Below are 25,375 nucleotides of genomic sequence, written 5' to 3'. Positions count from 1 at the left end.
AATACCAGCACTTGGAAACAATTAAGTGTTTTGATGAATTTCATTTTTGTTCACCTTTGAATTAATTGGAGATTATATGATATGGTCCTTGATAGCAGTGTATTCATTGTCTAATACAATATTTGTTTGAGTTGTACGTTCAGTTGGAAATTCAACATCAACAAATTCAACTTTAAATTTCTTTTTTGTTTTAACATCAAAAGGTAATGGCGAACCATTTCTAGTTGAAATAACTTCACTTGGAAAATATACTGATCTACATAATAATCTGTATAAACTTTCTAGCTCCATTAGGACTAATTTTGTCATTCAATAAATATCTATACCATTGCCTATTTTGATATTAGTTTGATACAGATGTAAAAAAAGTATAGCAATACACTCTGTGTCAGTATCTGATTCATATTTGTAACCTCTATCTATTAGCAATGCCTCTAGTTCTCCGAAATTTGTAATTATACCATTGTGATTTATTGCAACTGGATTTGTAGAATCAGAACTCTGGAGGTGGCAATTGCTTTTCTTTGCTTAACTATGAATTACACATCTTGTATAGGCTATGTCACTATGGGTGCATAGATAATACCTCTATTGAGATTATTGCTATTTATTTCTTCTTTCAATACATTCACCATACCAACTATTCTATATATATTGATAGAGTTAGGTTTATTACCATTAATTGCAATACCAGTAGAGTTGTAGTCTCCGTGTCCTAGTCAGCCCAGCCTTTCAGCCAAGGTTTCAATTAACTCACTTCTGGTTTTTTGACTAGATAATTATAGTATCCAAATACGCCATACATTTCTTCAATTAAATAAGTCAAGTTTTTTCTGTTTTTTCAAGTTATAAAAATAGGCTATTAATAACCTTTCGTAAAATGTAATATTGTCATTGAGAACAGCTATGGCCAATTTATACAATTTTAAATTACTATATGAAAAAGTAACAAGAGTAGCTCAACATATCGAACTCTTGTTATAATCCATAAAAAGAGAAACAGAAAGAATATCCAATAGATAGCTTTTGTATTATCACTAATTAAAATAGGGTATATCTTATATGTTCAGATAATATTTTTATTAGAAGGATAATCTATTTTTTTTCACTTATTTGTAACGGTATGATAAAAAAGATGATTATCTATTTTTTTATTTTTCCATGAACTGCCTATTATTACGACAAAAAATCAACACCTCAAAATTTAGGTGCTTACTTCCTGTTTTTATAATATTGATATGTTACGGTATTTTTTGGCATTTGTGTACTTTCGAGTGCAGAATATTACATTATCCTATCAAGGAGCAATTCTAATATGGAAAATTTCACTAAAGTGAAAAAGTATGGTGTCCGTAATGGAAAATAGTATTAGATAATATTAGTTTCAATGCTGGCATCGTTCTCAAAAGCTATTTTTCTTTAACGTATAAAAAAGAAATTATTTATTAATTTTGTTCTTAATTGAAATTAATTTTAAATACCACTCGCTAGAATTCAAAAAAAAACTCTTTTGAGTATAGGCTGTTAGCTATTTTTATATTATTTTCTTAGGCTACTAATAATCTTGTTGAAACCCTTTAGGAATTATTATTGGCCCCTGGTCAAAGTATTATCAACCCTAAAATATAGATTCTATGATTTTTATTGTCCTACTCTCATCATTAATAATTCAAAATAGACTGTATATAGAAGTTTAAGAAGGTTCAGTTATTTCATATATAGTCACGCTTTATTTTAGTCGTCTATATAAAAAAACTATTTTACCACTTTTTAATTCATTATTATCAGCTTTATAAGGGGTATTAATATTAGGGTCCGACGTTATTTAGAGAATAATTCTTGTTGTTAATAGTAAAGTTATTTTATAAAACTCTCCGGTCCTTCTTAGTAGGAATAAACTATATAAAAAAAACAATATTAAAAATACGAGCTTTTAACTCGAATTAATCGATGCTATTTATACATTTTATTTTAAGATTTAGAATATTATGACACATTAATTACTTTAATAGTAAAACTTATGATACAAGAAATTACCTTATTATTTATTCTTATGACAAACGCATGACTCTGTTAGTTAATCTTATATCACATGAATTACCTAATTGGGATCTTATTAGTATTATTGTTTGTACATTATACCCTTCTTCTATCCTAAATCAGTAATTATTACTTGTTTACATATAATAACCTGTTATCTATAGTAACATTAATTTTCAACACATTACTCTAAAGCAAGAACTTTATAGCAGTAACTAGCGTATCTTAAGCATTTAATACGCCCTATTTTCACTTGGAGTACTATATGTTTTTGAAACATAACACTTAATATGGTATTTATGGTTTTTTTTCTTTTCAGTAGAAAATATGATTTTCTGAATTTTAAATTTTTTGACCTTAACATAAAATTCAATAAATTAAAATTTTCGTTTTAAAATCCTGAATTGTATAGACTATACTACACTAACCTTCTAAATATATTAAAAACAATACACTAAATGTTCAACCAGAAAGTTGACCTTGCTCTAGGAATTCGAGGAACAGTTTGCTAGTTATTTTTTGCTATATATCAAACTGTTCCAAAGGTTTATTATTTATATAGTATCCCTCCCTAATAAGGAATAGATATCACATAGTTGATTCTAATATTTACCAAGTTGTACCCTATTGTAAAAGTCCTATAAGCTATTGCCATATATTTTGATGACATTATAGCATGCCCTGTTAGATAAGAATCTAAAACCCTAAAAGTAAATAGAAATATTGTTAAAAAATTTATTTTTCTATAAGGATATTTAAATTTGTCACTAAGAATATATATGAGTTTATTGCTCTTCTATTCCACAATACTCAGCGTCAGTAATATTTCTTAAAATAGCACGCCATAATTCTCTTGCCTCAATAGTGGCACAAATGAAAATTACTGACCATCGTAAAATTGTGCAGAGATTGTATGTCCAAAATGTTTTGGTAACTGTTTGCCAATTTGGTTATGTGTCCGAAAACGGCAAAGTGCCGTCGCTCATTTTGCCTCGATTATCACCAAACAATTTTGAATGACCGGTTCACGAAATAACTGGTGAAGGTTTGAGGAACCAGTTGGAAGAAAACAAGGTGAAGTGAAATTCCTGGTTGATTTTTCAACAATTTAAATTTGTTCATTTTGTCCTATTTTCAGTTGGGTTACTGCCAGAACAATTCTTTCAACTCAACAAGATATAGATCAAGTTAACAATCAATATGTCTGAATTTCAAAAGAGCATCCAACAACAATTGAAGCAATTCGATTCCGTATGTTACACTTCATTATTTGGAATAGTAATAAACTTTTTATTGATCCCCATTTTCTATGAACGAATTTACTAACAATTATATTCCATTTTTATTTCCAATACAATTATATATTAATCAATTGAAATTAGAGATATGCAAACAACAAAATCTTACAACAATTAGAAGCTAGAACTAACATTCCAAAATCTTACATTGTTTTCGGTTTAGTTATCGTCTACTTCCTATTATTGTTAGCTAACATTGGTGGTATTGGTGAAATTTTAGCCAATATCGTCGGTTTTGCTTTACCAGCTTACTTATCCTTGATTGCCTTAAAGACTCCAGGTTCTGCTGATGACACTCAATTGTTAACCTACTGGGTTGTCTACGCTTTCTTCAGCGTTATTGAATTCTGGTCTGTTGCTTTAACTTACTTGATCCCATTTTATTGGTTTATCAAGACTATCTTCTTAGTTTACATCGCTTTGCCACAAACTGGTGGTGCAAACATGATCTACAAGAAGGTCATTGATCCAGCTACCTCTAAATATATTAACGCTAAGGCTGGCGTTTCTGATATTAAACAATCCGTTCACGAAGCTGCTCAAACCGCTTCTCACAACGCTTCTGCTGCTGTTAACCAAGCTGCATCTGCTGCTACTTCCGGTTTCAGCGCTCAAGCTGCTCAAGCTACCCATCAACAATTTTAAATTTTAAATTTGAAGAAAAATTTAAAATATGGATTACAGAGATGATAGATCGAAACATATATATATATTTAAATGATACATTTTCCTTCTCCTTCCTTCTTCATTATTAGTTTTTTTTATTAACTAGTTGACTTTTTTATGCTCATTTTATATATTTTACACTTTTTTCTATTTTTTAGTATATGCTGAATTTTATCATGTATAAATTATTCCAAAGTCGGCCTATAGAAGAAATAGACGCTGAAAACGATTCAATTCGTTGTAATTCTATCAGTTTTTTCGAAAGATAAATGAATGAAAGAAATTTCAGAGGTATGAATCATATATCCATATACATATACACAGATAATTATGTAAAAATTTTGGGTAACAGTTTCTCTTTATATAACTTTATCATATTTGTGATCAAATTGCTCGTTAGTCATAATGCCGTTGACCTTGAAATCTAACTTAGTTCTTAACTTTAATTTACCAGAACCTGAAATCTTTAAAGTTTGAACAGAAATTTCCTTTTCCTTAATTGATGCACTTGGATGTAATGGACCCATTGTCAATTTCAATGTCTTTGTTACTGCACATTGACATTTAATGTCAGTTACATTCTTCTTGGCTTCGAAATAGATATCAATTTGTGCACTACCATTTTCTGAATTAATCAAAACTGAATATATATCTAATGAGGAACTTTCATGAATCTTTTGGGCTTGTGAAGGGAGTTCAACAGAATTAGAAACTGCTTTATTTAGTGATAACGAAGTATTGACATTATTACCACCCAATAAGTCGGCTAACAAATCTGAACCCATTGCATCGGTTGTTTCTGGATTAATATTGTCACCGACGTTATTAGCCTTACTATCATTTTCATTACTATTAATATTATTACTGCTACTTCCAAAATCCCCACCCAATAAATCTATCAAGCTGTCAGGTTTTGCTGATTCCTTTTTAGTTGGAGTATTGCCAAGTGGTCTATTTCTTAGATCACTGGTTGTCCTTACAACTTTTTCAAATTTAGGCATAGTTTCAAGAATACTCTTTCTAACATCTATTGGTTGATCAAATAAGATTTCATATTGAACACTCTTCACTTGCAACATTAAATGTGAATCCTTCTTATGTGACACAATAAGGTCCCTCAATTGATCAATGCATTTTCCACTTGTCAATTTAATAGATAACTTTAGTGCGGCGGTTAAAATATAATTAATCAATTTTGGATTATCTAAAGAATTCTCAAAATGTAATTCAATTAATAATCGAGTCAAAGATTCTTCGTTAACAATGTTATTTGCGCTTTGTCCTAAGATTAAATCAGCATATTCACCAAGACACCATACAGTTACCAAAAACCAACCATGATTATCATCTGTAATTTCGTTTGTTTTCTCATTTTCTAAAGTTTCAGTTAATAATTGTTTCACTGCATCATGTTTTGATTGCATATTATTTGTATTATTGATTTCAATTAAAATATCGCTAATTTTCTCAGAAGAAATATAAGAGCCAACACATTTCAAGATTCTTAAAAATACACTCAATTTCCAATCGTCACCAGCTATAGTATGAATATCAAATGCATCCACTAGATGATCAACTGTATATACAATCAAATCACTATCGTCATCCGTGGTACCATCTAAAAATTGCAGTAATTCATTAACTAACTCTTTGATATTAGATGCATCTAAGATGGCAAATGTCAATTCTAAGGCTCTCTTCTTAATTGATACATCTGGATCATGCAGACAACGGGAAATGAATTTTCTATGTCTTTGAACAGCCAAAGGCTCCTGTGGTACAACTTCTAACAAGGTATTTAAGGCAACGTATTTACCATTATTGTCTTTTCCTGCCAAAAATTTCGCCAAAATATTTATACCTAAAACTCTTAAGGGTTGATCTAAATGAAGAGAGAAGATTGTACGAGTGGTCTCATAAAGAATAACTTGACCACTACTTTTATTTGAATCAGTATTAGTGGCAATTTGAGTTAATAGGTCACCAAATTTATCCATATACGCGTTAATTTCATCATTATCAATTTGGAAAAATAATCTTAATGTATAAATCATTTCACATTGTAAGAAAGGATCGCAAGTACCTTGAACGTCATATTCAGGTTGGAAGTTTTTGGAATTTAATGTTTGAAGTCTTTTAAATAAACTAGGTACAAATCTTACAAGTTTGCCTATCATATCTTTAGGCAATTCTTCCACAGCTTCAGTTGGTTGGAAATTGATAAAACATAGTAAAATGGATTGTAAAACTTTAACTATACCTAACAAGACACCATGGGTACAAATAGCGCTGTTCTGCCATAAGGCTACCAAATCTTCGACAGCAAAGATTTCTAGTAAAGAGATATCTTTTAAAAGTAATTTGGCAATACATTGCAAAGCCTTTTTCAATAGGAAAGGATCTTGAACTTGTTTTAATATGATTTCAACATCTGGGAATAGATCACGAGCTAATTCTGGAGAACTCAATGACCCTAACGTGGACAAAGCCAAAGAAACTACAAATTTATTAGAATTGTGCAAATCATTGTTTAATAGATTTGTTAACAATGTCAATAAGTCTTGAGACTCATCTAGTAGTAAAATGGCTGACAGATAACCCAATCTCTTGTTAACAAACTCATCAGAAGCAATTAAATTAATACATTCAACTTGACCAAAATGTGTCTTTTCACCTAAAATATACAAGTATAAAAGTTTTTGAATATATTTTCTCCTTCTTTCTAATGGTAAATGATCATCTCTCAGTTTTGTTCTAATCTTTGCAGATTGTTTAGTGATAATAGATCTTTCGTCAGCTAGAGTCTTAGCTGCACGTACATCCTTAATGAAGCTTCTCAAAGAGGAACCCATTATAAATATTAAGCAACCTTAACTTTCTTGCCTCTTGATATTTGGGTTTTGCAGAGTAATTGGGCAGAAGTGCGAACTTCAATAAGTTGATCCTATTCAAACCGATATAAACTAATTTAAAGCAGAAATTTTAAATAAAACTACTTTCCTGAGATAAGTTTACCCTACAATACACGATTTGGTAATATCAATTAATATCGATTAATATTGCTTAATATCTATCATACCAAACTATTTCTTTATTTACCGGTTTTGATCACTGCACTTCGTTTCAACCTTATGAGTTTTCTACGACTACTACTCGATTTTCCAAATATCTGACCAGCCGGGTAAACAAATATACCGAGTTCAATCCCCCGCGTGGTCTGTTTTACACTCCGAGTTTGAAAAATTTGGATATAGCTGAAATTCTTATTCTACCCCATTGAACAAATCTGACAAAAGTAGCCGAAATCATCACATTCGGAGAATCAGGAGTATTAAACTTTGAGGAACAGTAATATATTAGCTAATTTTCCTACTATCTAAAAATTTCAAAAACATCTTTAATATAACTCCATCTGGCAAGAATATCTGAACTGAGGAATGTTTTCCCCTGAACAGCTAAATCAACAAGGCTAACTATTATGCTTAGACTAAGACAAGACAGGAACGCCTGGGAGCTGTCGGCTCTGCTATAGTTCTAGAGGAAACTGACTTGTGTTCTGGCTCATAATTAAAGTCAAATGGATTGCCCCTGGTATTGCGACCGTTCTTCATTAAATGCTCTTGCAAACCTTTGGGTTCTATATCTTTTATATGTTTAAATTACTAAGTAGAAGGGGTTGTCAAATAATGCCCTCTAAATTTAATGCCTCTATCTAGGTTCGAGACACCACTCCACAGAGCTAAGCAGAGTTTTTTCTGCCGTATACATTCTGGGATGGCTCTTTTTCAGACTGTAGCAGTTAAGATATACTAGATCTGCTTATTCGCCAAGGTGTTGTTCATACTATATATATTAAGCGTGCGAGTGAATCTACAACCCAGTTGCTTTCTTAGAGATTTTTCTCTCTTGAGTTATTTCTTAGAAACTTGCTATTTATCCTCAAAGACAGCTATCCTATGCCAAACAGCTAGATTAAAGGAGATTTCTGCATTTAGTTTATTTTAGATATCCTAATAGTATTCCCAACATCATTTTGCATTATTTCCCTTCATAAAAGTAAAATAACAAACCTTATAACGATATACAGAGTGTTAGTACAATAAACCATGAGTCCTCCACATCAAATAAGACGTGCTTCAACTCCATCAATTCCTGCAAATGCCTATCATCCACAAACAAGAAGGGGCTCAAGTTCCGTAATAAGTGCTTTCAACCATATTTTAGGTCCCCAATCTTCCGATAATGTTAATAGTGCTTTACAGAGAACAAAATCACATGGCTCAATAGGTGACCAAGTTCAGAAGACAAGAAGTGCTAGTAACCCTCGTGTCCGACCGCTCCGTAATACGAATCCCTTCGTCGCAGAGGCATCTAGGAGAAGTAGCGCTCCAAATACCCCAAGCATACGTAGATTATCACTTAGTTCGTCTCATAACAGTGTATCTTCATCCCAATCGCCCATGAAAACTTCTCCAAACACTGAAAATCCACGTCGTAAGGGGAAGAGACATTCTATTTCAGGATCCACACCTTTATCTCAAGTACAGTCTGCGACTCCTACTAAACCCTTAACTTATGGAGACAAATATTTAGCCAAATATTTGAAGCGTAGGGGATTTTTACCTCAAAAACACATTCTATCGGGAAATGAAATGACAATATCTTTTGCTGCTACTGGTAATCAAGTATTCTTACCGACACAATCTACTCAAGCAGATGAATATTTGGCTGACGTTACTGGTACTCATCATCATGATTTTGATTCTGAAGAAGATGATCTTGATCAACTCGAAGAATCGAGTGTTATAAATGACTCTATATTATTAACAGATACTAATTCCCTTCAAGGTGTCCCAGCTCCAAACGATCGTACAATCCAAATTGATGAATCAATGTCTAATTATTCATTTGCATTAATATTCTCTATTGCGAAACCTACAAAAATTACCAATATTGAGGTCGAATTACTTTCTAGGTGTAAAGTGTTTTGGAGTAAAGGTGTACCTCCATCTAAAACATTTAAAGAGGAAATCTATAAAGTTGCAAGTAAAAAATGGTCATTAACTTCTTCGAATTTTAATGTATTCATTCCTAGCACTATGAAGAAAAGTGCAGAAGCGGTTCACAATACAAATGGCATCAGAAAAACCGAATTACTTAAAAATATTAAAAAGAAAGATAGAATATATGGAGATAAAAATAGATCCATTCGTGAGTTGTTTAAATCATTAGACAAATCTAACCCACAAAAATTGAAACCAGGTAAATATGTGTTTGTGTTTCCCATTGTATTTTCTAACCACATTCCAGAGACATTTACTGTTCCATCTGGCCGTGTTGACTATATGATATGTATTGCATCTAAATTTTTAAACCCATTTAGAACAAATGATGAATCTGTTGCACCTTTGATGTCCAGTGAATTAAACTCAAGCTCCTTATCTCTTCAATCTACTGAGAGTATGGAAAAAGATATCATTCATTCTGAAACTTCTCATAAATCTATATTCCACAAAAATAGACGTGATTCTATTTCTGCATCAACAGATACAGTAATTTCAGAATTAAATGATAGAACTAATTTGTATGCTGAATACCCGATTAAAGTTGTTAGACAACCACCATCAGTGTCAATATCTACCGCAAATAGACCCATTTACATTGACAGAGTTTGGTCAGATTCACTTTCTTATGAAATTTCATTTGATAAAAAGTTCATACCCCTGAATGGTAAGGTTCCGGTCAGGATTAAATTATCGCCATTGAACAAAACTGTCTCTGTAAAACGTGTTCGTGTTAGCGTTGTTGAAAAAATCACATTTGTCAGTAAAAATTTTGAATACGAATATGAACAAGTCGATCTGTTGGCTAAAGATCCATATAATCCTTATTATTTGGATTTCCAATCCAGAAGAAGAAAACAACGGAACTTCTCATTACTTGAAGTTAGAACCAAGGAAAATGGTTCTCATGCTCTAAGAGAGGAAGTGATCGACAACACTGTTTGCGACAACATACTATCCTACACTGCCGTTACCAAACCTGCAAAAACAAGTAAACATAAGAAGAAATTAGAAGATGATATTGAATGCATAAGTGACCAATGGGTTATGAATACTATCTTAGAATTTCCGAAGCATGAAGAAGGAGACAAACATGTAACAAAGTATTTAGCTCCTTATGGTATTGATACGTTTCAGCTGACACCAAACTTGGAGAAAGGACCACCTGAGGAGCATTCTCGTCACGGTAGTGTCATGAGTTTATTTTCATCTTCAAATGCCACTCCAAAGAAAACTGAGCATCACAAAACATATGATAAGCGATTCCACCAAACTAAGATAAAAAGTAATTCTGGTGTTTCAGTTAAGAGTCATACGATATTAAATACCGCTAAGCGTGGTCTTTATGTCGATAGTTTAAATTTCAGTAATATCAGTGTTAAACATAAACTAGAAATTATGTTCAGAATTAGTAAGAAGGAAATGATAAATGGTCAATATAAAATGAAAAATTATGAAGTATTAATAGATATTCCAATTGTTCTCGTTTCTGAATTGTGTGATTCTGGAAATATGGAATTACCAGCGTATGACTCAATAACAGACTCAACCTTTTTACGCCAAGGACCTTGTATTGATGGTCCACCGCCACCAACTTTTGAGGATGCCATCTCCATACCTTCCACTCCAATGGGCTCTCCTTTAATTTCTCCAATTAGATTTGCAGATAATAATGAGGATCTCTGTGGTTTTACCTTGTCACGTAAGTCCTCATTAGGGGGTGGACCTTCCACACGTTCTGCGCTTTTTGATGCCCCAAGTGGAGCTAGTTCGAACAAAAGCTCTAGAACTGGCATTTCAAATTCACTTGCTACACAGCATTCTGCTCTTCCCTCTACTCAAGGTGATAGCAGTTACTCTTCTAATGAAAGCCAAAGTGTATTTAAAAAAGGATATTCTTTATCACAAGGAAACTCTTCTTACCAACAAAACTTAGTTCCAAGAGGTGAGGAATATGCTTCATCTATCAACCCAGGTGCAAACTTAGAGCCTCCAAGTTACGAGGAAGTAGTTCCAGCTAAACCCACTACTGTTAGCAATGGCCGACAGATAATTTCAAGTTAATTTAAAACAAACTATGACAAATTCACAAGGTTTCTAATATTATCAGATATATATATCATTATTTTTCTATATATTCCGATATGCTAATTTCTGTACTCTTCACATATATCTTTAATATAAACATGTTATCTTTCCCACTCTGCTATCCTTACCCGTAATTAATTATACTCTCAAGTTCCTAAGGATTAAGAGGATGCTTTTTTCACGTCCATAGTCTAAAAATCAATAAATTACAATACAATGTGACGAATTGTGTGTTGCTCTATTAAATAAATATATATATATATGTTTGAGAGATGCTGTCTATTAAAATGGTTTGCACGTTAAATACGCAATGCACCTCTTGCAGTGGATAATCCCATTGAGCCTAACATCCTCAGCGTTGCTCCCCCAAATGGGAAATAAGATACGGCATAACCTATAACTGCAATTAACTCTAAAACAGCACATGGAAGAGTTAATAAAGTACTTTTAGCTATAGCTGCAAAATAAATAGTTAATATACATGTGCCGAAAAAAAATACAGTAAAAGGTAATCTTTCTTTGCTTGTTAAATGCCTTGAATATGCTACTGGGCCCATTAACACACCAAAAGCTAGCACAAACAAGAGAGACCCTACAGTCCATAGTAGACCGAACTTTCTTGGTTTAAGGGCTAGTACTGGGAAAAGGAATACACAAAGGGTAAAGCATGCTGCCGATCCCAGAAGGAAACATACAAACAGCATTAACCTTTCAGTTCGAGAAAGTGTGAACCAGTCAGGTTCTTGTGTTTGAGTTAAATCTTGTTGTGTCATGGGCAACCTCTGGTATACATCTTGTGCTACCTCATTTATTGAAGCATTCCATGATGAAAAATATTCTCGAGCTGTGTTACCAAAACTCTGGGTGTTTGAATTTCTGTTACTATTCCATCTATTTAGAGAGTCCCTTAAAGACGTTTCCTGGTCCGACATGTGTAAAATTACTCTGATATCTAGTCTTACTAAGGTGTAAAAAATAGTAAGTGTACGAGGACTTGAGACAGAGGTATATTACCGGAATACAGATATGAATCAAATCAAGTTTAACTTTATAACATTCAACATGAGGCTGTACGCCAATTTTAATGTATTTCCTCAAATATAACGTTTCGCTGTTGTCATATCGCTCTAGTTACTATCAAGAATTCTTCCGAATATAATCGGCCTTTTGTTCACGTGAATTTTCCTTAAAGGTACACTTAGTCACCGATGGAGATAAGAGATATGAAATCTTTCGCAGGAATTTCAATTTTGGTTGGAAACCAAAAGAAGATTTAGTTACACAAAAACAATACCTTTGCCTTCCGACATATAGTTGCAAAGGATTGAAAAATTATCATTTATCAACGCTGACTATCTGAGTGAAAGCTATATTGTTTGTGGTGAGCTATAAAATTTAGTGAAAGTACTTAAAATGGGCGATGATGCGGGTAATCAAAAACTTTTAGATGAGCTATTAAGTAAGCTAGGCGGTAACATTCCCCTAGAAGATTTGTCAAATTCATACTCAGAGCAAAGCCCATATAGTGAACAAACTCCAGCTCAGATGCATGAACAGCTACTGTATGCAAGCCATCGATCAAATAGTCAGAGTAATATGACCGAAGCACTTAATTCTAATAATCCACACTCCTTTGTAAATACTATTCATGATGATCTATATCCTAGCCTTAATGAGACCCTACCTGAAACAAATAACACAATGCCAAATAACAGTGCTATGCTGCCTCTCAATTTAGATGAGGTATTAAAAACAGAAAATATCAAAGCTAACCCAGCCGATGATAACCTAGTTTCTTTTTTGTTTGACTTGACTAACCAAGATCCTCCTGTTTCATTAAGTTCTAGTCTCAATTCAGAGGCTTTAAGTTCATCACTCTCCAACTCATATATTATGCCCTCCCAACTCTTGGATGGTGGTCACAGTTTTGAGAAATCTCTACCTTCTGGAAGCTATTTGGAAAAACTAAGATCACCAGGTGTATACGGATCTCCTGCGCCGATTAGAAATGCGAGCCTTAATAACATGTCATCTTTGTCTACAAATATGGGCACGATGAATTTCGGAGATACACCTCCATCTTCGGGGGGTGCAAATGGTATATCAAGAACTGCCATGTCCAAGTCAATGACAGAAGATGAAAGGAGAAAAAAGCGTAAGGAGTTTCACAACGCAGTTGAAAGACGTAGAAGAGAACTGATCAAACAAAAAATACGAGAATTAGCGGAATTAATCCCATCCACCGTTTTGAACTATGATGAGGCAAGGGAAAAAATAAGACCCAACAAAACCTCTATTTTAAATAGTACTGTGGATTATGTAAGATTTTTAAATGATATATTGAAATCTCAAGAGGAGCAGAGGTTAAGATTACTTCAAGCTTTGCAAGGTTTGACGCTTGAGGCTGATGCAAAGGGAGGTGCAGAGTCAGCAAAGCGCCAGCTAGTGGACAATACTTTACCTAACGTTAAGAGCAATCCTATTGTAAATTCTAATTTCGTAAAGGAACAGTTTTATGTGGACGACTTTTCTCATCTGGACAAGGACTTACAACAATTCTTATCAGGACATCTTGGTGAAGCATCCGATAATGCCCAACTAATGGCTGATGATGGGCAAGCTGGCTTGGATGACTTTCTGCTTGATCTTAAGAAGCAATGATGTTGGATGCTACTAACATTTATACCTATATTCCTTGAACTATTATTTATTTATTTATTTATTTATTTTGAAGGGTTTCAATTCAAAACTTCCACTATTTTAGAAATCCCTAACAAGATTTATATTACCTGTTGCATCTAAATAATTTCTTTTATATACTGACAATTTAATGATAAACTGATTTACGGATGCATTTAGCATTATTAGTAGAGTTTTTTTTCATTTTTGAATTTTCTTCCTGTAATAAATGTTTAACCTTTTCGGGTTTACAATTAAGATTATTTTAAAATAAGCCGTTTATTAGTCTCTGTTGTTAATATTGTAAATTAGCTTATTAAATATATCATATACTATCAAAGGTGAAATATCTAAGTTATAAATGGGCTTAATTAAGCAAGTTACATCATGGTCTTATGATGGGCTGCTAGACTATATATCTGTCAATCCTACAAGAGATGAGGTTACCCATTACAAGGTGGATCCAAACGATGAAAGTGATGAGTCCATTATGAAATTAAGAACGGAAAAGGATTTTAGTAGTATTACATGCTTAGATTACTCTTCTATGGAAGTTGGAATGATAGGTGTAGGTGAAAGAAGTGGTTACATAAGACTATTTGATATTACTGTAAATGACCATTTAGAGTATGACACATTTGATATTAAAACAAGGGCCAAACAACTTAGATGCATTAATACTATCGGAATAAATAATAATGGCCTAATTGCAATGGGCCTGGACAGAAATAGAAATGATGCATCACTACAAGTTTGGGATGTGAATTATCAAGATTCTACAACTGAATTTGTTAATCCGACTTTTTCATTCTGTGTTAATGAAAGCATTGTTTCTTTGAAATTTTTAAATGAAACAGCCATTATTGTTGCAAGTACTAAATTGTTAAAAGAAATTGATTTAAGATCACCGAATCCTATTTTCCAATACCCCAGTAGATTGACCTACGATATCAAACTAAATCCCTTTAATGAATGGCAATTTTCTACTTATGGTGACGATGGTACACTGGCTATCTGGGATAGAAGGAAATTAGTACCGAATTTTAATACAGGTGACCTCCTAGCGGCACAACCTCTTTTACAATTCGATAAGCTTGTGGGAACTGGTGCAGCCTCAAGAAAATATATGAATTCTTGCTTCCGATGGTCAGCGGTTCGTAATAATGAATTTGCAACTCTTCATCGTGGGGAAGTTATTAAAAGATGGCAATTAGGGTCTTATAAAAATGATGTGGTAGATGAATATGATACAAATGTACTATTTGTTTATCGGGTAAGAGATGTAAATACCACCTTCGACAAAGTGGTTACATTTGATTATATTCCCAAAGAAAACCAAAGTTGCAGTGTACTATGTATGAGACAATCTGGTACAGTATACAGAATGCCAATTAATGAAAGCTATAGTTGTGTAAAATTTAATAACTATAACTCAATAATATTTGCAAATGGTGAGATACCTACTATGGATGAACTGAAAGTTGAGGACGATGAGCAAAGCACTGAAGAGGGAAATGTTTCTGTTGCACTAGAAAATCTTTCTTTTGAGGATTTAGATGTAGGAGACGAATATTCAGAACATGATCATGATGAAACCTATGAAACCCTCTCAAATCATAGTAACCAAGATAATAATGAGCAAGAGCCTAATTTCGATGATGAAGATTACGATCATGAAAATTTAGAAACATTTAATCATTCCTTATTTTGGAAACCAGAAAAACTGCTTGAAAGGGACATTAGTGTCGTAATGAGAATGAGAGCAACACTAGGATATGGTCTCGATGCTATGCGTACGGTCGAAACTATAGACCAGTCAAAATACTTACAAAACTACTCCTATATTAGAAATACTTGGAAATGGATCGCTATTGCCAAAGCATCCGTTGATGACGGTACTATGGTATCTGGTGATTTAGATCTGGGATTTGAAGGTATTTTAGGTATTTGGAATGGTCTACATGGACTATCAAATCAGAAACGTTACAGAGAAGGTGCAATACTAACTGAGAAGCAGCTTAATAAAGAAATGGAAAAAATTATTAGATTAAGAAGAAGATATAAGGCAAGTATGGGCTATAAAGAAAGTTTAGCAAAGACACCTGATTCTGGAAAAAACACACAAAGAAAATTATGCCTAATTATTTCTGGCTGGGATCTTACTCCCACTGATTATGAGGATAAATATCAAAAAATAATAGCTAGTGGTAACTATGAGAAGGCAGCTGCATGGGCAGTCTTCTTTGGAGACATTCCAAAGGCAGTCGAGATCTTAGGGTCTGCAAAGAGGGAACGGTTACGTTTAATTGGCACAGCAATTTCAGGATATATGGCTTATAAAGACAAACCTGGTGACAATGCATGGAGACAGCAATGCAGAAAAATGTCCTCTGAATTAGAAAATCCTTATCTGCGAGTAATATTTGCCTTTATTGCAGATAATGATTGGTGGGATATTCTCTACGAACCTGCAATTTCGTTACGTGAAAAATTAGGTGTTGCACTAAGAAACCTAAATGATACCGATTTAACAAGATTTTTGGAGAGAACCTCTTACACAATGATTGAAAATGGTGAGTTGGAAGGATTGATCCTAACTGGTATAACACCAAGTGGTATTGATTTGTTGCAATCATACGTGAGCAAAACAAGTGACGTTCAGAGTGCAGCTTTGATCTCTATCTTCGGTAGCCCCCGTTATTTCCAGGATGAACGTGTCGATGAATGGGTTCAAACTTATAGATCAATGTTGAATTCATGGGGCCTATTCTTGATGAGATCAAAGTTTGACGTTTTGCGTACTAAGCTTTCAAGGACAAGTGCTGGTGTTGTTACTGCCAAAATAAAGTCAAGACAATTATTTATTCAATGCATGAATTGCAAAAAAAACATCAATTCATCAAGTTTTAACGGGAAAAGCCATAACGAGAGTTCGGAACCATTAGACTTCAAGCGCTTTGGCAATAAAAAATCTGTGAAAGATAACCCAAGAAAGAAACATTCATGTCCCCATTGTGGTACATCTTTCCCTCATTGTGCCATATGTTTATTACCTCTAGGTACCACTAATTTACCCTTCACTATTGAAGGTTTTCAGAACAAACTAGAGATCCAGGATGATGCTTTATCTGAATTTGGAGAAAAAAATTCTGAAGAAATAATGAAGAATAAAATATATAAGTCTAGAAAGCTTCGATTAAACGAATGGTTCAGTTTTTGTTTAAGCTGTAATCATGGTATGCATGCTGGCCATGCCGAGGAGTGGTTTAATAAACATTCAGTATGCCCGACTCCACGCTGTACATGCCAATGCAATAAATAGAATATTATGTAATTATGCCAAACTACATACATAACGACTTAGTATAATAACAAATTAATAATTTCAATTGAATGATGTAAATGAGGTTTTCCAGGTAGATGCTATTAGAGCAAAAAAGTACAAGAGATTCAACTTCAATTATTTTCAAAATTTAACAGTAATAATTATTACTAAAGCTGACATGAAAGTATCGATTTCTTATAGTTACTGAAATAGATTTTTTTATAAGCTAAGATCTGTCAACCAACTATGAATGGAAGATTTCAAATCTAGATGTATGAGTTTTTTGCATGAGTTTCCAGGGCAACAATTTTATTATGTTTTTTCTGATCGGGGCTATTAATAGCTCCTATTTTGATTTCAACAGAAGCCCTTTTTACGGTCACAGCCTTCGCCCGGATGAATATATTTTAATATTTTTCATTTGATCTGTTTATATCGATTATATAAATTCCTCGCAACAAGAAGAACAAATTTAGACACCAGTGCAACCTATTATAGAAAGATATAACTCCAATTAATTGGCTATTAATCACTTAGATAGTAATAAACTTTTTAAATTTATTCGATTCTATTAAAATTGAGAATATCTGAAAAAATGTCAGGTGTGGAAGAAGATATTCGAAAGAAAATCGAAAGAGAGCGTAACATTATTCAAGGTGCCTCTAACCTCAAAAAAAAGACACGAAATGAGATGGTTATTCAAAAATGTGATATGAACATTAGAGAAGCACAACAGAATATCAAATATTTGGAAGAAACACTACAAAAGTTCCAATTGACAAGTAATGACCAGGGATCAACAACTGATCCAACTCATATTTCTTCCAGCAATGGCAATACTAATACAGCTAAAGGTTATGGTCAGCTATCAACAATTGGTAAGAATGAGAATACATATTCTAGATTAGACTTAGTCAAATATGACTGCCCATCATTGGCCCAGAGAATTCAGTACATGCTTCAACAATTGGAATTTAAATTACAGGTTGAAAGGCAGTATCAAGAAGCTAATACCAAATTAACAAAATTATATCAGATAGATGGTGACCAAAGGACCAGTTCTGCTGCACAAGGTGAACGAGAAGAGTCAAAAAGTAGGATCCAACTTTTAACAAAGGCCTTAAAGAAATATCAAGCAATTAATGTTGATATTGATCAACTGAAAGCAACAGATACTGCCTCAATTTCCAGTACTTCTCAACCAAAGTTTAGAAGGAAACAATTGTCGGGGGTATTAACCATAAATATTAATGCCATTAGGGATGTTGACCATATTCAGTCGCCAATGTTTTTAAGGAAGCCTGACACTTATATAACTGTTAAGATTGATGATGCAATCAAAAGCAGAACTAGACCATCAAGAACAGATAAATGGCATGAAGAATTTCATATCCAAGTAGGTAAGGGAAATGAAGTTGAAATTACAGTATATGATGATATCAACAATAAATTAACTCCTGTTGCTGTAATGTGGTTCTTACTGTCGGATATTGCAGAAGCCATTCGTAAAATAAAAGTTGGAAAGACGAACGAACAACAAGGCTGGGTCAATGCTTCTCGTTTAATAAGTACCAGACATGATACTCATCCTCACAATGGCAGCGTAAATGGAACACCTAGTAGCCTAGCAAAGAGTAACACTAGACTACCACCTCCATCATCAGGTTCGAATTTGAGATCTCCAGGGAACGAGCCCTTGCCAATAACTATTCAATCTTGGTTCGTTTTAGAACCTACTGGTAAAATCCAATTAACTTTGGGCTTTGCAAAGACCTCAGAAATAAAGAAAAAGAATATCGGAGCAGCTGGTGGTTTACATCGTCAAGGTGCTATTGTTAATAGAAACGAAGAAATTTATGAACAACATGGACATCATTTTGTCCAAAAATCATTTTATAACATCATGGAGTGTGCCTATTGTGGCGAGTTTTTAAGATACAACGGTCTACAATGCCAAGATTGTAGATTCTTATGCCATAAAAAGTGTTATACTAATGTTGTTACCAAGTGTATTGCTAAAACAACGAGTGATGCAGATCCTTCTGAGGCAAACTTAAGCCACCATATACCACATAGATTTGAGCCTTTCTCTAACAGAGGTACTAAGTGGTGTTGCCACTGTGGTTATATATTACCCTGGGGAAGACAAAAGGTAAGAAAATGTAGCGAATGTGGTGTTATGTGCCACGCACAATGTGCTCATTTAGTCCCTGATTTCTGTGGTATGTCTATGGAAATGGCTAATAAGATACTACAAACTATTCAAGACACTCAGCGTAGCCAAGAAAAGAGAAAGAGAAGATCGTCACAACTAGTCAAAAAGAGGCCATCTACTCTACATAAACAAACTAGTGCTACAACGACGCCAAGACAGCCTGAAACTCCACAACCAATACCACCTACTCACAGGGAACCCGATATATCCCCACTAAGGGGACATGGATTGTCGCCAAAAAAAATATCCATGTCAGACATATCAATGGATTCTGACCAAAATATACCTATCACCGAACCTTCGACTAAGACAGCTGATCTCTTTGGGGAACAAGACCTGTATTCTAATTTCACTACTAATGCAACTACTAATGAACAGCCTGGCACACATGGTAGTCCTTCAAAAGAATCTATTGGTACTAAACATTTTAGCCAAACATCATACCCAGACATTAACATTAATGAACCATTTTCAGAACAGCACCAGAACATACCTGAACCAATTCAACTACTATCTACTTCTACATCTAATGTTATCCAACCGGAGATTGCCCCAGATATAAATCTGGAGAATAATATTCCAATTGAAAGCTTACCTAGCGGCGTTAATCCGTTCCGTGATATGAATGAAGATTCATTCCAAGAACAACAAGATACAGCTATTACTGAAACCTCACCTGAAAAAACCCAGCATTTTGCAAAGAGCGAGAAACACATCTCAAAAAGCTCACTTTCAAGCATTTCGCCACATAAAGTGACACAAACTAGACATAAAAGAAAGGCTTCCAAACGTAGGAAGGTGTCCTTAGATGATTTTATTTTATTGAAGGTTTTAGGTAAAGGTAATTTCGGTAAGGTTTTATTATCTAAATCGAAAAATACAGGTACTATATGTGCTATTAAAGTATTGAAGAAAGATCATATTATCCAAAATCATGACATTGAAAGTGCAAGAGCCGAGAAGAAGGTATTTTTGTTAGCATCAAAGGCTAAACATCCATTTTTAACTAACCTATATTGTTCTTTCCAGACTGAGAACAGAATCTACTTTGCTATGGAATTTGTTGGTGGTGGGGATTTAATGTGGCATGTGCAAAACCAAAGATTATCTGTTAGGAGAGCGAAGTTTTATGCTGCAGAAGTTTTACTTGCATTAAAATATTTCCATGAAAATGGTGTTATATATCGTGATTTGAAATTAGAGAATATACTGTTAACTCCTGAAGGTCATATCAAAATGGCTGATTATGGTCTTTGTAAAGATGAAATGTGGTTTGGTAATACAACTTCAACATTCTGTGGTACTCCAGAATTCATGGCCCCTGAAATTCTTAAGGAACAGGAATATACAAAAGCAGTTGATTGGTGGGCATTTGGTGTTTTATTATATCAAATGTTATTATGCCAATCTCCCTTTTCTGGGGATGATGAAGACGAAGTTTTCAATGCTATCTTGACGGATGAACCCTTGTATCCAATTGATATGGCTGGGGATATTGTCCAAATATTCCAAGGCCTATTAACAAAAGATCCTGAAAGCCGTCTGGGGGCAGGCCCTCGTGATGCTTTGGAAGTTATGGAAGAGCCATTCTTCAATAATATTAACTTTGATGATATCTTGAACTTACGCACAAAGCCACCATATATTCCTAAAATTAATGGTAGTGAAGATACTTCCTACTTTGAACAAGAATTTACAGCAGCACCTCCTACTTTAACACCTATTCCTTCTGTTCTATCAATTAAAGACCAAGAAGAGTTCCGCGGCTTCTCATTTATGCCTGACGACTTGGAATTGTAGACTATCGCGCCTTATCATAAACTCGCCAGGTATTGTATTTTTTACTTTACATTTTAAGTCACTGTTAATTATATATTTTTAATATGTATGTATACTATAATATATTTTTCCTCAGGATTGTCCATTGTTCCTCAAGTTTTTATTTACATAAACATTTTTGTCACGTTCAGGATTCGAATAAATAAACACAAGAAATTAATAATATCGTACGTACGTAAAGCGGCTTTCTTTTAGAGAAAAACTGTTTCATTAATCCAAAAAGCAAGACAAAAAAAAGATTAGATATTTTGTAATGTACATATAATAGTAAACCAATCAACTGATAATTAAATATTGCCCATTTACTCACTAGGATAACATGTTTAAAAAAGGTCCATTTAAAAGTGTGAAGAAAGCAATTAAAACATCTACTTCTAATGTACATACACCAAAACTAAAGCAGAGCTCTGGCCCAGCAATTGATCCCAAGATATTTAACTTAAATATCTTAGCAAAATATGGGGCAAATGGAACGCCTGTGTGCTCAGCATTTAATTTTGTTCAAAGTTTATTGGCAGTGGGAACTGATACTGGTATAGTTCATGTATATGGACAAAACCAAGTAGAAGCAGTTTTCCAAATAGAGCCTAGTAATCCCATTAAAAAAATGGTATTTGTGAAAAGTATTTACCTAGTTGTTGCAGATACTTCAAGTAATGTTTCTGTTTTTTCACTGTATTCTAAACAATTATTGACAACATTTTCAACTGTAGCACATATTACCTGTATGGAGTCTGATCCATCAATGGACTGGCTATTTATTGGGTTGGAAGATGGGTCTATAAGTATTCATGATATTGATCGTGATAGTGTTTCATATATTGAAATTAAGAATCATCAAAGTGATTTTGTTACTTCTAAGTCAAAATATTCACCTGTTGTTTCTATCCAATGGCACCCAAGAGATATAGGTATATTTTTAATCTCCTATGAATATGTAACAGTTACTTATTCTTTATTAGACAGGGAAGTAAAACAGACATTTTTTTATGAGGTACCTCCTGAAGCACCTGGTGGTGACTATTCAAATGTTACTAAAAAGAGAACTCCTAAACTTATTCAGTCTTTATATCATCCAAACGGTCTACACATTCTAACTGTACATGAAGATAATTCATTAGTATTCTGGGATGCCGAAACAGGGCACTTAATTCAAGCAAGAAATAGTTTTGAAACCGATATTAATATCCCTCAACCAGGAATTGAAGCTCAAGTACCTCGTGTTTCTTGTATCCATAAAGCATTTTGGAATTGTGAGGCAGATCCAGAATATACATCCCTTTTAATATCTTATAACTCCTTAACAAAAAATATAGCTCAAAGTATGGTGCTAATGGATTTTGGACTAACTCCAAAATACTCTTTAAATTCGTATGAACAAATGAGTGAGTTTTATTGTAGCCCTAAAAGTCAAAAGTTGATACCTTTAGAACATCAGCATTCAATTGTTGATATGCTTCCATTACCTAGGAAATCACCATATTTCAATGGCTGTCATGACCCTGGACTATTTCTCATTTTATTGGAGAGTGGACAAATGGAAGCATTATTATACCCTACAGGCTTATTTACCCAAATGGCCTCTTTATTCCCATACACAATGTCTTGGATGAGATCTGTTGTAACTTGTTCAAGCGGATATTCTATTACTGCAGACGTTGCGAAGAAGTTGCTATTTGCAGGAAGAAGCCCTATTAATGTTTTACAAGGTGGAACTCCTCAAAAAGTCAATAGTTTACCTTCAGGCTATCAATCAATTTTATTTACTGGTAATAAGAATGGTATTGTTAGAATGAGCGAAGTTGCTCGTGATGGTCTTGCTTCTAATAATATTCTAGAGATTAATATCTCGAAACTTTTAAATAAAGAGACTGCAGTAAAGATTAAAAATATTTCATTTGCTCCTCAAACTTTAGAATTAGCTATTGCAGCGGATACTGGCGATGTTGCTTTACTGAAGTTCCAAAAAAATATATTATTCCAAAATAAAGACAAAGATTTAGAAGTCAGGTTCAATAGATTTACTTTAAATGGTGCAAAGGAAGGTTTAATTGATATTAGAGATAGAGCACCTTCTAATGTGCAACAAGGATTTATGCCAATATCTATTTTACACATGCAAAAGAAGGTAGTTTCATCTCTCTCAAACAGCAATATTGGATTCCTGGCAGTAGCATATGAAGATGGTACGCTTATTGTGATTGATAGAAGGGGACCAACCATAATTTTTAAGGATAGCGTAAAAAATATTTCTACAGCTCTAAGCAATTATATTACATCAATATCGTTTTCAATTATGCAATTCGGCAATGAAACATATTCCAGTATTCTCTTATATTGTGGTACAGATATTGGTGAAATGCTATCGTTTAGGGTACTTCCAGGTGGTAACGGGCGTTATATTGTTCAACCAATTGGTGGTGTTGTTGTTAACAAAACAGGCCCAATCAATCGTATAGGCTCTGTTGCCAGAGGAACTAACCAAACTTGCGATGCAGGCCTTTTATCTATGGGAAAGTTAGGAGAAGGTGTACTAATACCAGGCTCAGTAATTATTTGTGGATATCAAGATGTAAGAATAATGGAAAATGGGAGTGTAAAGGGTTCGCATTACTCTTTTAAAGCACCTGTTGTAAAATCACAAGTATGCCATCTCCCATTACCAGGACAAAATGGCAGAGAGGTGATTATAACAGTCTTTGTTTGCTTACTCGTGGATGGTGATATTAAAATTCTTTCATTACCAGATTTAAAAGAGTTAAGAACTTTATCAGTTAGTGTATCATCTTCGAAACTTGTATCTCAATCTGCTATTATTGGAAATGGAAGACTTGTGATAAGAAATAATGTACACCAAGCGGTAGCTATATCCATTTTAAATACAGATCTAACAAGAGTTACTGTTGGTGATCCTGTTTCATTATATAATGCAAGTGTTCGATTACCTTCTAGACCTCAAGTTGGTGCAGTCCAATGGGCAAAGGGTGCAGGAGCTTGTACTCCGGAACAAGTTGATACTATATTGGCTGGTCCATCGAGAGCTCCACCAAAATATAAAGAAAGTTCACTGGGTATTGTTGCTGCCAAAAGACCTTCTAGAGTTAAATTGGAAGTTAATCATGATATTCCAAAACATCTGCAATATAATAAACCAGTGAGGTATACTGGTAAGGGAGGTGGTTATAATATGGTTAATTATGTATCAAGAGCTGTTGAGAGTCAGATAGACGCTATAGAGACATCAGTTGACGATTATGCGACATATCTAGGTAAACAAATGGATGATGCCATGGAAGATACGAGTAAAGATCTATTCAGGTCTGCAATGGGTATTTAAATCTCTATTATGTTAAAGTTACTGTAAGTTCACTAGGATAGGGTATTTTACATTATATACATTTTAATTATTGGTTATAGATTTTTTAGTTATTTTATTTTTTTTTTAATTTTAGATATTCTGTGTTCAATTCAGCTTTTTTCAGGGTAGATATAACGTTGACATAATAAAAAAAAATTAGCGGATTAGAAAGCTTATTATACTAATAAAAAAAAAGTGTATAAATAGAATAGAGATAATGTCCGACAAAAGTATTACAGTGAAAGTGCCCCAAATTATACTTGATAGTAATTTAGAATTTGGTGACAATGATATAGAAATCAAAGAGTTAACTGTTACTCGTACTAAATGCATTAACCCAACCTTGGTGGATTCATTTTTAAGGTTACTAAGACATTCTAGCGATGATATTATAAGGCAAAGAATCAATGATTATTCTAAAAGATCAAAACTGAATATATCTAAACAAGATAAATGTAATAAATTTGTACAAGAAGAGTTATACCCTAATTGGAAAGCTAGAACAGATATTATTAATTATTGCCATCAACAAAGTATTCAAATTAAAAATGAATTGGATTCATTATCTTCGACTAAAGACGATAATTCTGTGGAGGAAGTAAACTTAAGAATAGATCCCTATGGTGAGAGAGATTGTTTGGAAGAGAAGAGATCGTTATATAATGATTGGGATAAACTTCAGTTCTGGGTGAAGAATAATCAGGAAATCGAAACGATCTTACAAAGAACAAGCTCTCGTATACTCCAACAGACATGTGATGAAAATAAAGAATATGTTAAGAATTTTTTAGAATATTGTCGAAA

At 33.6% G+C, this 25,375-nt stretch overlaps 9 protein-coding genes across 9 annotated transcripts; 7 read left to right on the top strand and 2 right to left on the bottom strand.

Annotated features, from left to right (window-relative positions):
* Window positions 1–3,240: 3,240 nt before the first annotated feature.
* TBLA0I00970 (uncharacterized protein) lies at window positions 3,241–3,983 on the top strand (the record flags this gene model as incomplete). The annotated part of the gene is made up of 2 exons (XM_004182227.1): window positions 3,241–3,291; window positions 3,423–3,983. 2 exons carry the CDS (start codon window positions 3,241–3,243, stop codon window positions 3,981–3,983), a joined length of 612 nt encoding a protein of 203 aa, XP_004182275.1.
* A 380-nt stretch (window positions 3,984–4,363) lies between these two features.
* Window positions 4,364–6,856, bottom strand: APL4 (AP-1 complex subunit gamma; the record flags this gene model as incomplete). Its single annotated transcript, XM_004182226.1, has 1 exon — window positions 4,364–6,856. One exon carries the CDS (start codon window positions 6,854–6,856, stop codon window positions 4,364–4,366), a length of 2,493 nt encoding a protein of 830 aa, XP_004182274.1.
* Window positions 6,857–8,110: 1,254 nt separating this feature from the next.
* Window positions 8,111–11,131, top strand: TBLA0I00950 (uncharacterized protein; the record flags this gene model as incomplete). Its single annotated transcript, XM_004182225.1, has 1 exon — window positions 8,111–11,131. The coding sequence occupies one exon, from the start codon at window positions 8,111–8,113 to the stop codon at window positions 11,129–11,131; it is 3,021 nt and encodes a 1,006-aa protein (XP_004182273.1).
* A 323-nt stretch (window positions 11,132–11,454) lies between these two features.
* SFT2 (Sft2p) lies at window positions 11,455–12,087 on the bottom strand (the record flags this gene model as incomplete). The annotated part of the gene is made up of 1 exon (XM_004182224.1): window positions 11,455–12,087. The coding sequence occupies one exon, from the start codon at window positions 12,085–12,087 to the stop codon at window positions 11,455–11,457; it is 633 nt and encodes a 210-aa protein (XP_004182272.1).
* Window positions 12,088–12,568: 481 nt separating this feature from the next.
* Window positions 12,569–13,816, top strand: RTG3 (Rtg3p; the record flags this gene model as incomplete). The annotated part of the gene is made up of 1 exon (XM_004182223.1): window positions 12,569–13,816. The coding sequence occupies one exon, from the start codon at window positions 12,569–12,571 to the stop codon at window positions 13,814–13,816; it is 1,248 nt and encodes a 415-aa protein (XP_004182271.1).
* A 379-nt stretch (window positions 13,817–14,195) lies between these two features.
* Window positions 14,196–17,156, top strand: SEA4 (Sea4p; the record flags this gene model as incomplete). The annotated part of the gene is made up of 1 exon (XM_004182222.1): window positions 14,196–17,156. The coding sequence occupies one exon, from the start codon at window positions 14,196–14,198 to the stop codon at window positions 17,154–17,156; it is 2,961 nt and encodes a 986-aa protein (XP_004182270.1).
* Window positions 17,157–17,754: 598 nt separating this feature from the next.
* Window positions 17,755–21,174, top strand: PKC1 (protein kinase C; the record flags this gene model as incomplete). Its single annotated transcript, XM_004182221.1, has 1 exon — window positions 17,755–21,174. The coding sequence occupies one exon, from the start codon at window positions 17,755–17,757 to the stop codon at window positions 21,172–21,174; it is 3,420 nt and encodes a 1,139-aa protein (XP_004182269.1).
* Window positions 21,175–21,532: 358 nt separating this feature from the next.
* Window positions 21,533–24,550, top strand: TBLA0I00900 (uncharacterized protein; the record flags this gene model as incomplete). The annotated part of the gene is made up of 1 exon (XM_004182220.1): window positions 21,533–24,550. The coding sequence occupies one exon, from the start codon at window positions 21,533–21,535 to the stop codon at window positions 24,548–24,550; it is 3,018 nt and encodes a 1,005-aa protein (XP_004182268.1).
* A 238-nt stretch (window positions 24,551–24,788) lies between these two features.
* Window positions 24,789–25,375, top strand: MIX23 (Mix23p; the record flags this gene model as incomplete). The annotated part of the gene is made up of 1 exon (XM_004182219.2): window positions 24,789–25,375. A coding segment is annotated over one exon (587 nt), but the record flags the coding sequence as incomplete, so codon positions are not given.

Source organism: Henningerozyma blattae, chromosome 9 (assembly GCF_000315915.1).
Source record: "Henningerozyma blattae CBS 6284 chromosome 9, complete genome".
NCBI lineage: Eukaryota > Fungi > Ascomycota > Saccharomycetes > Saccharomycetales > Saccharomycetaceae > Henningerozyma > Henningerozyma blattae.
This window is presented reverse-complemented; position numbering and strand designations above follow the sequence as displayed.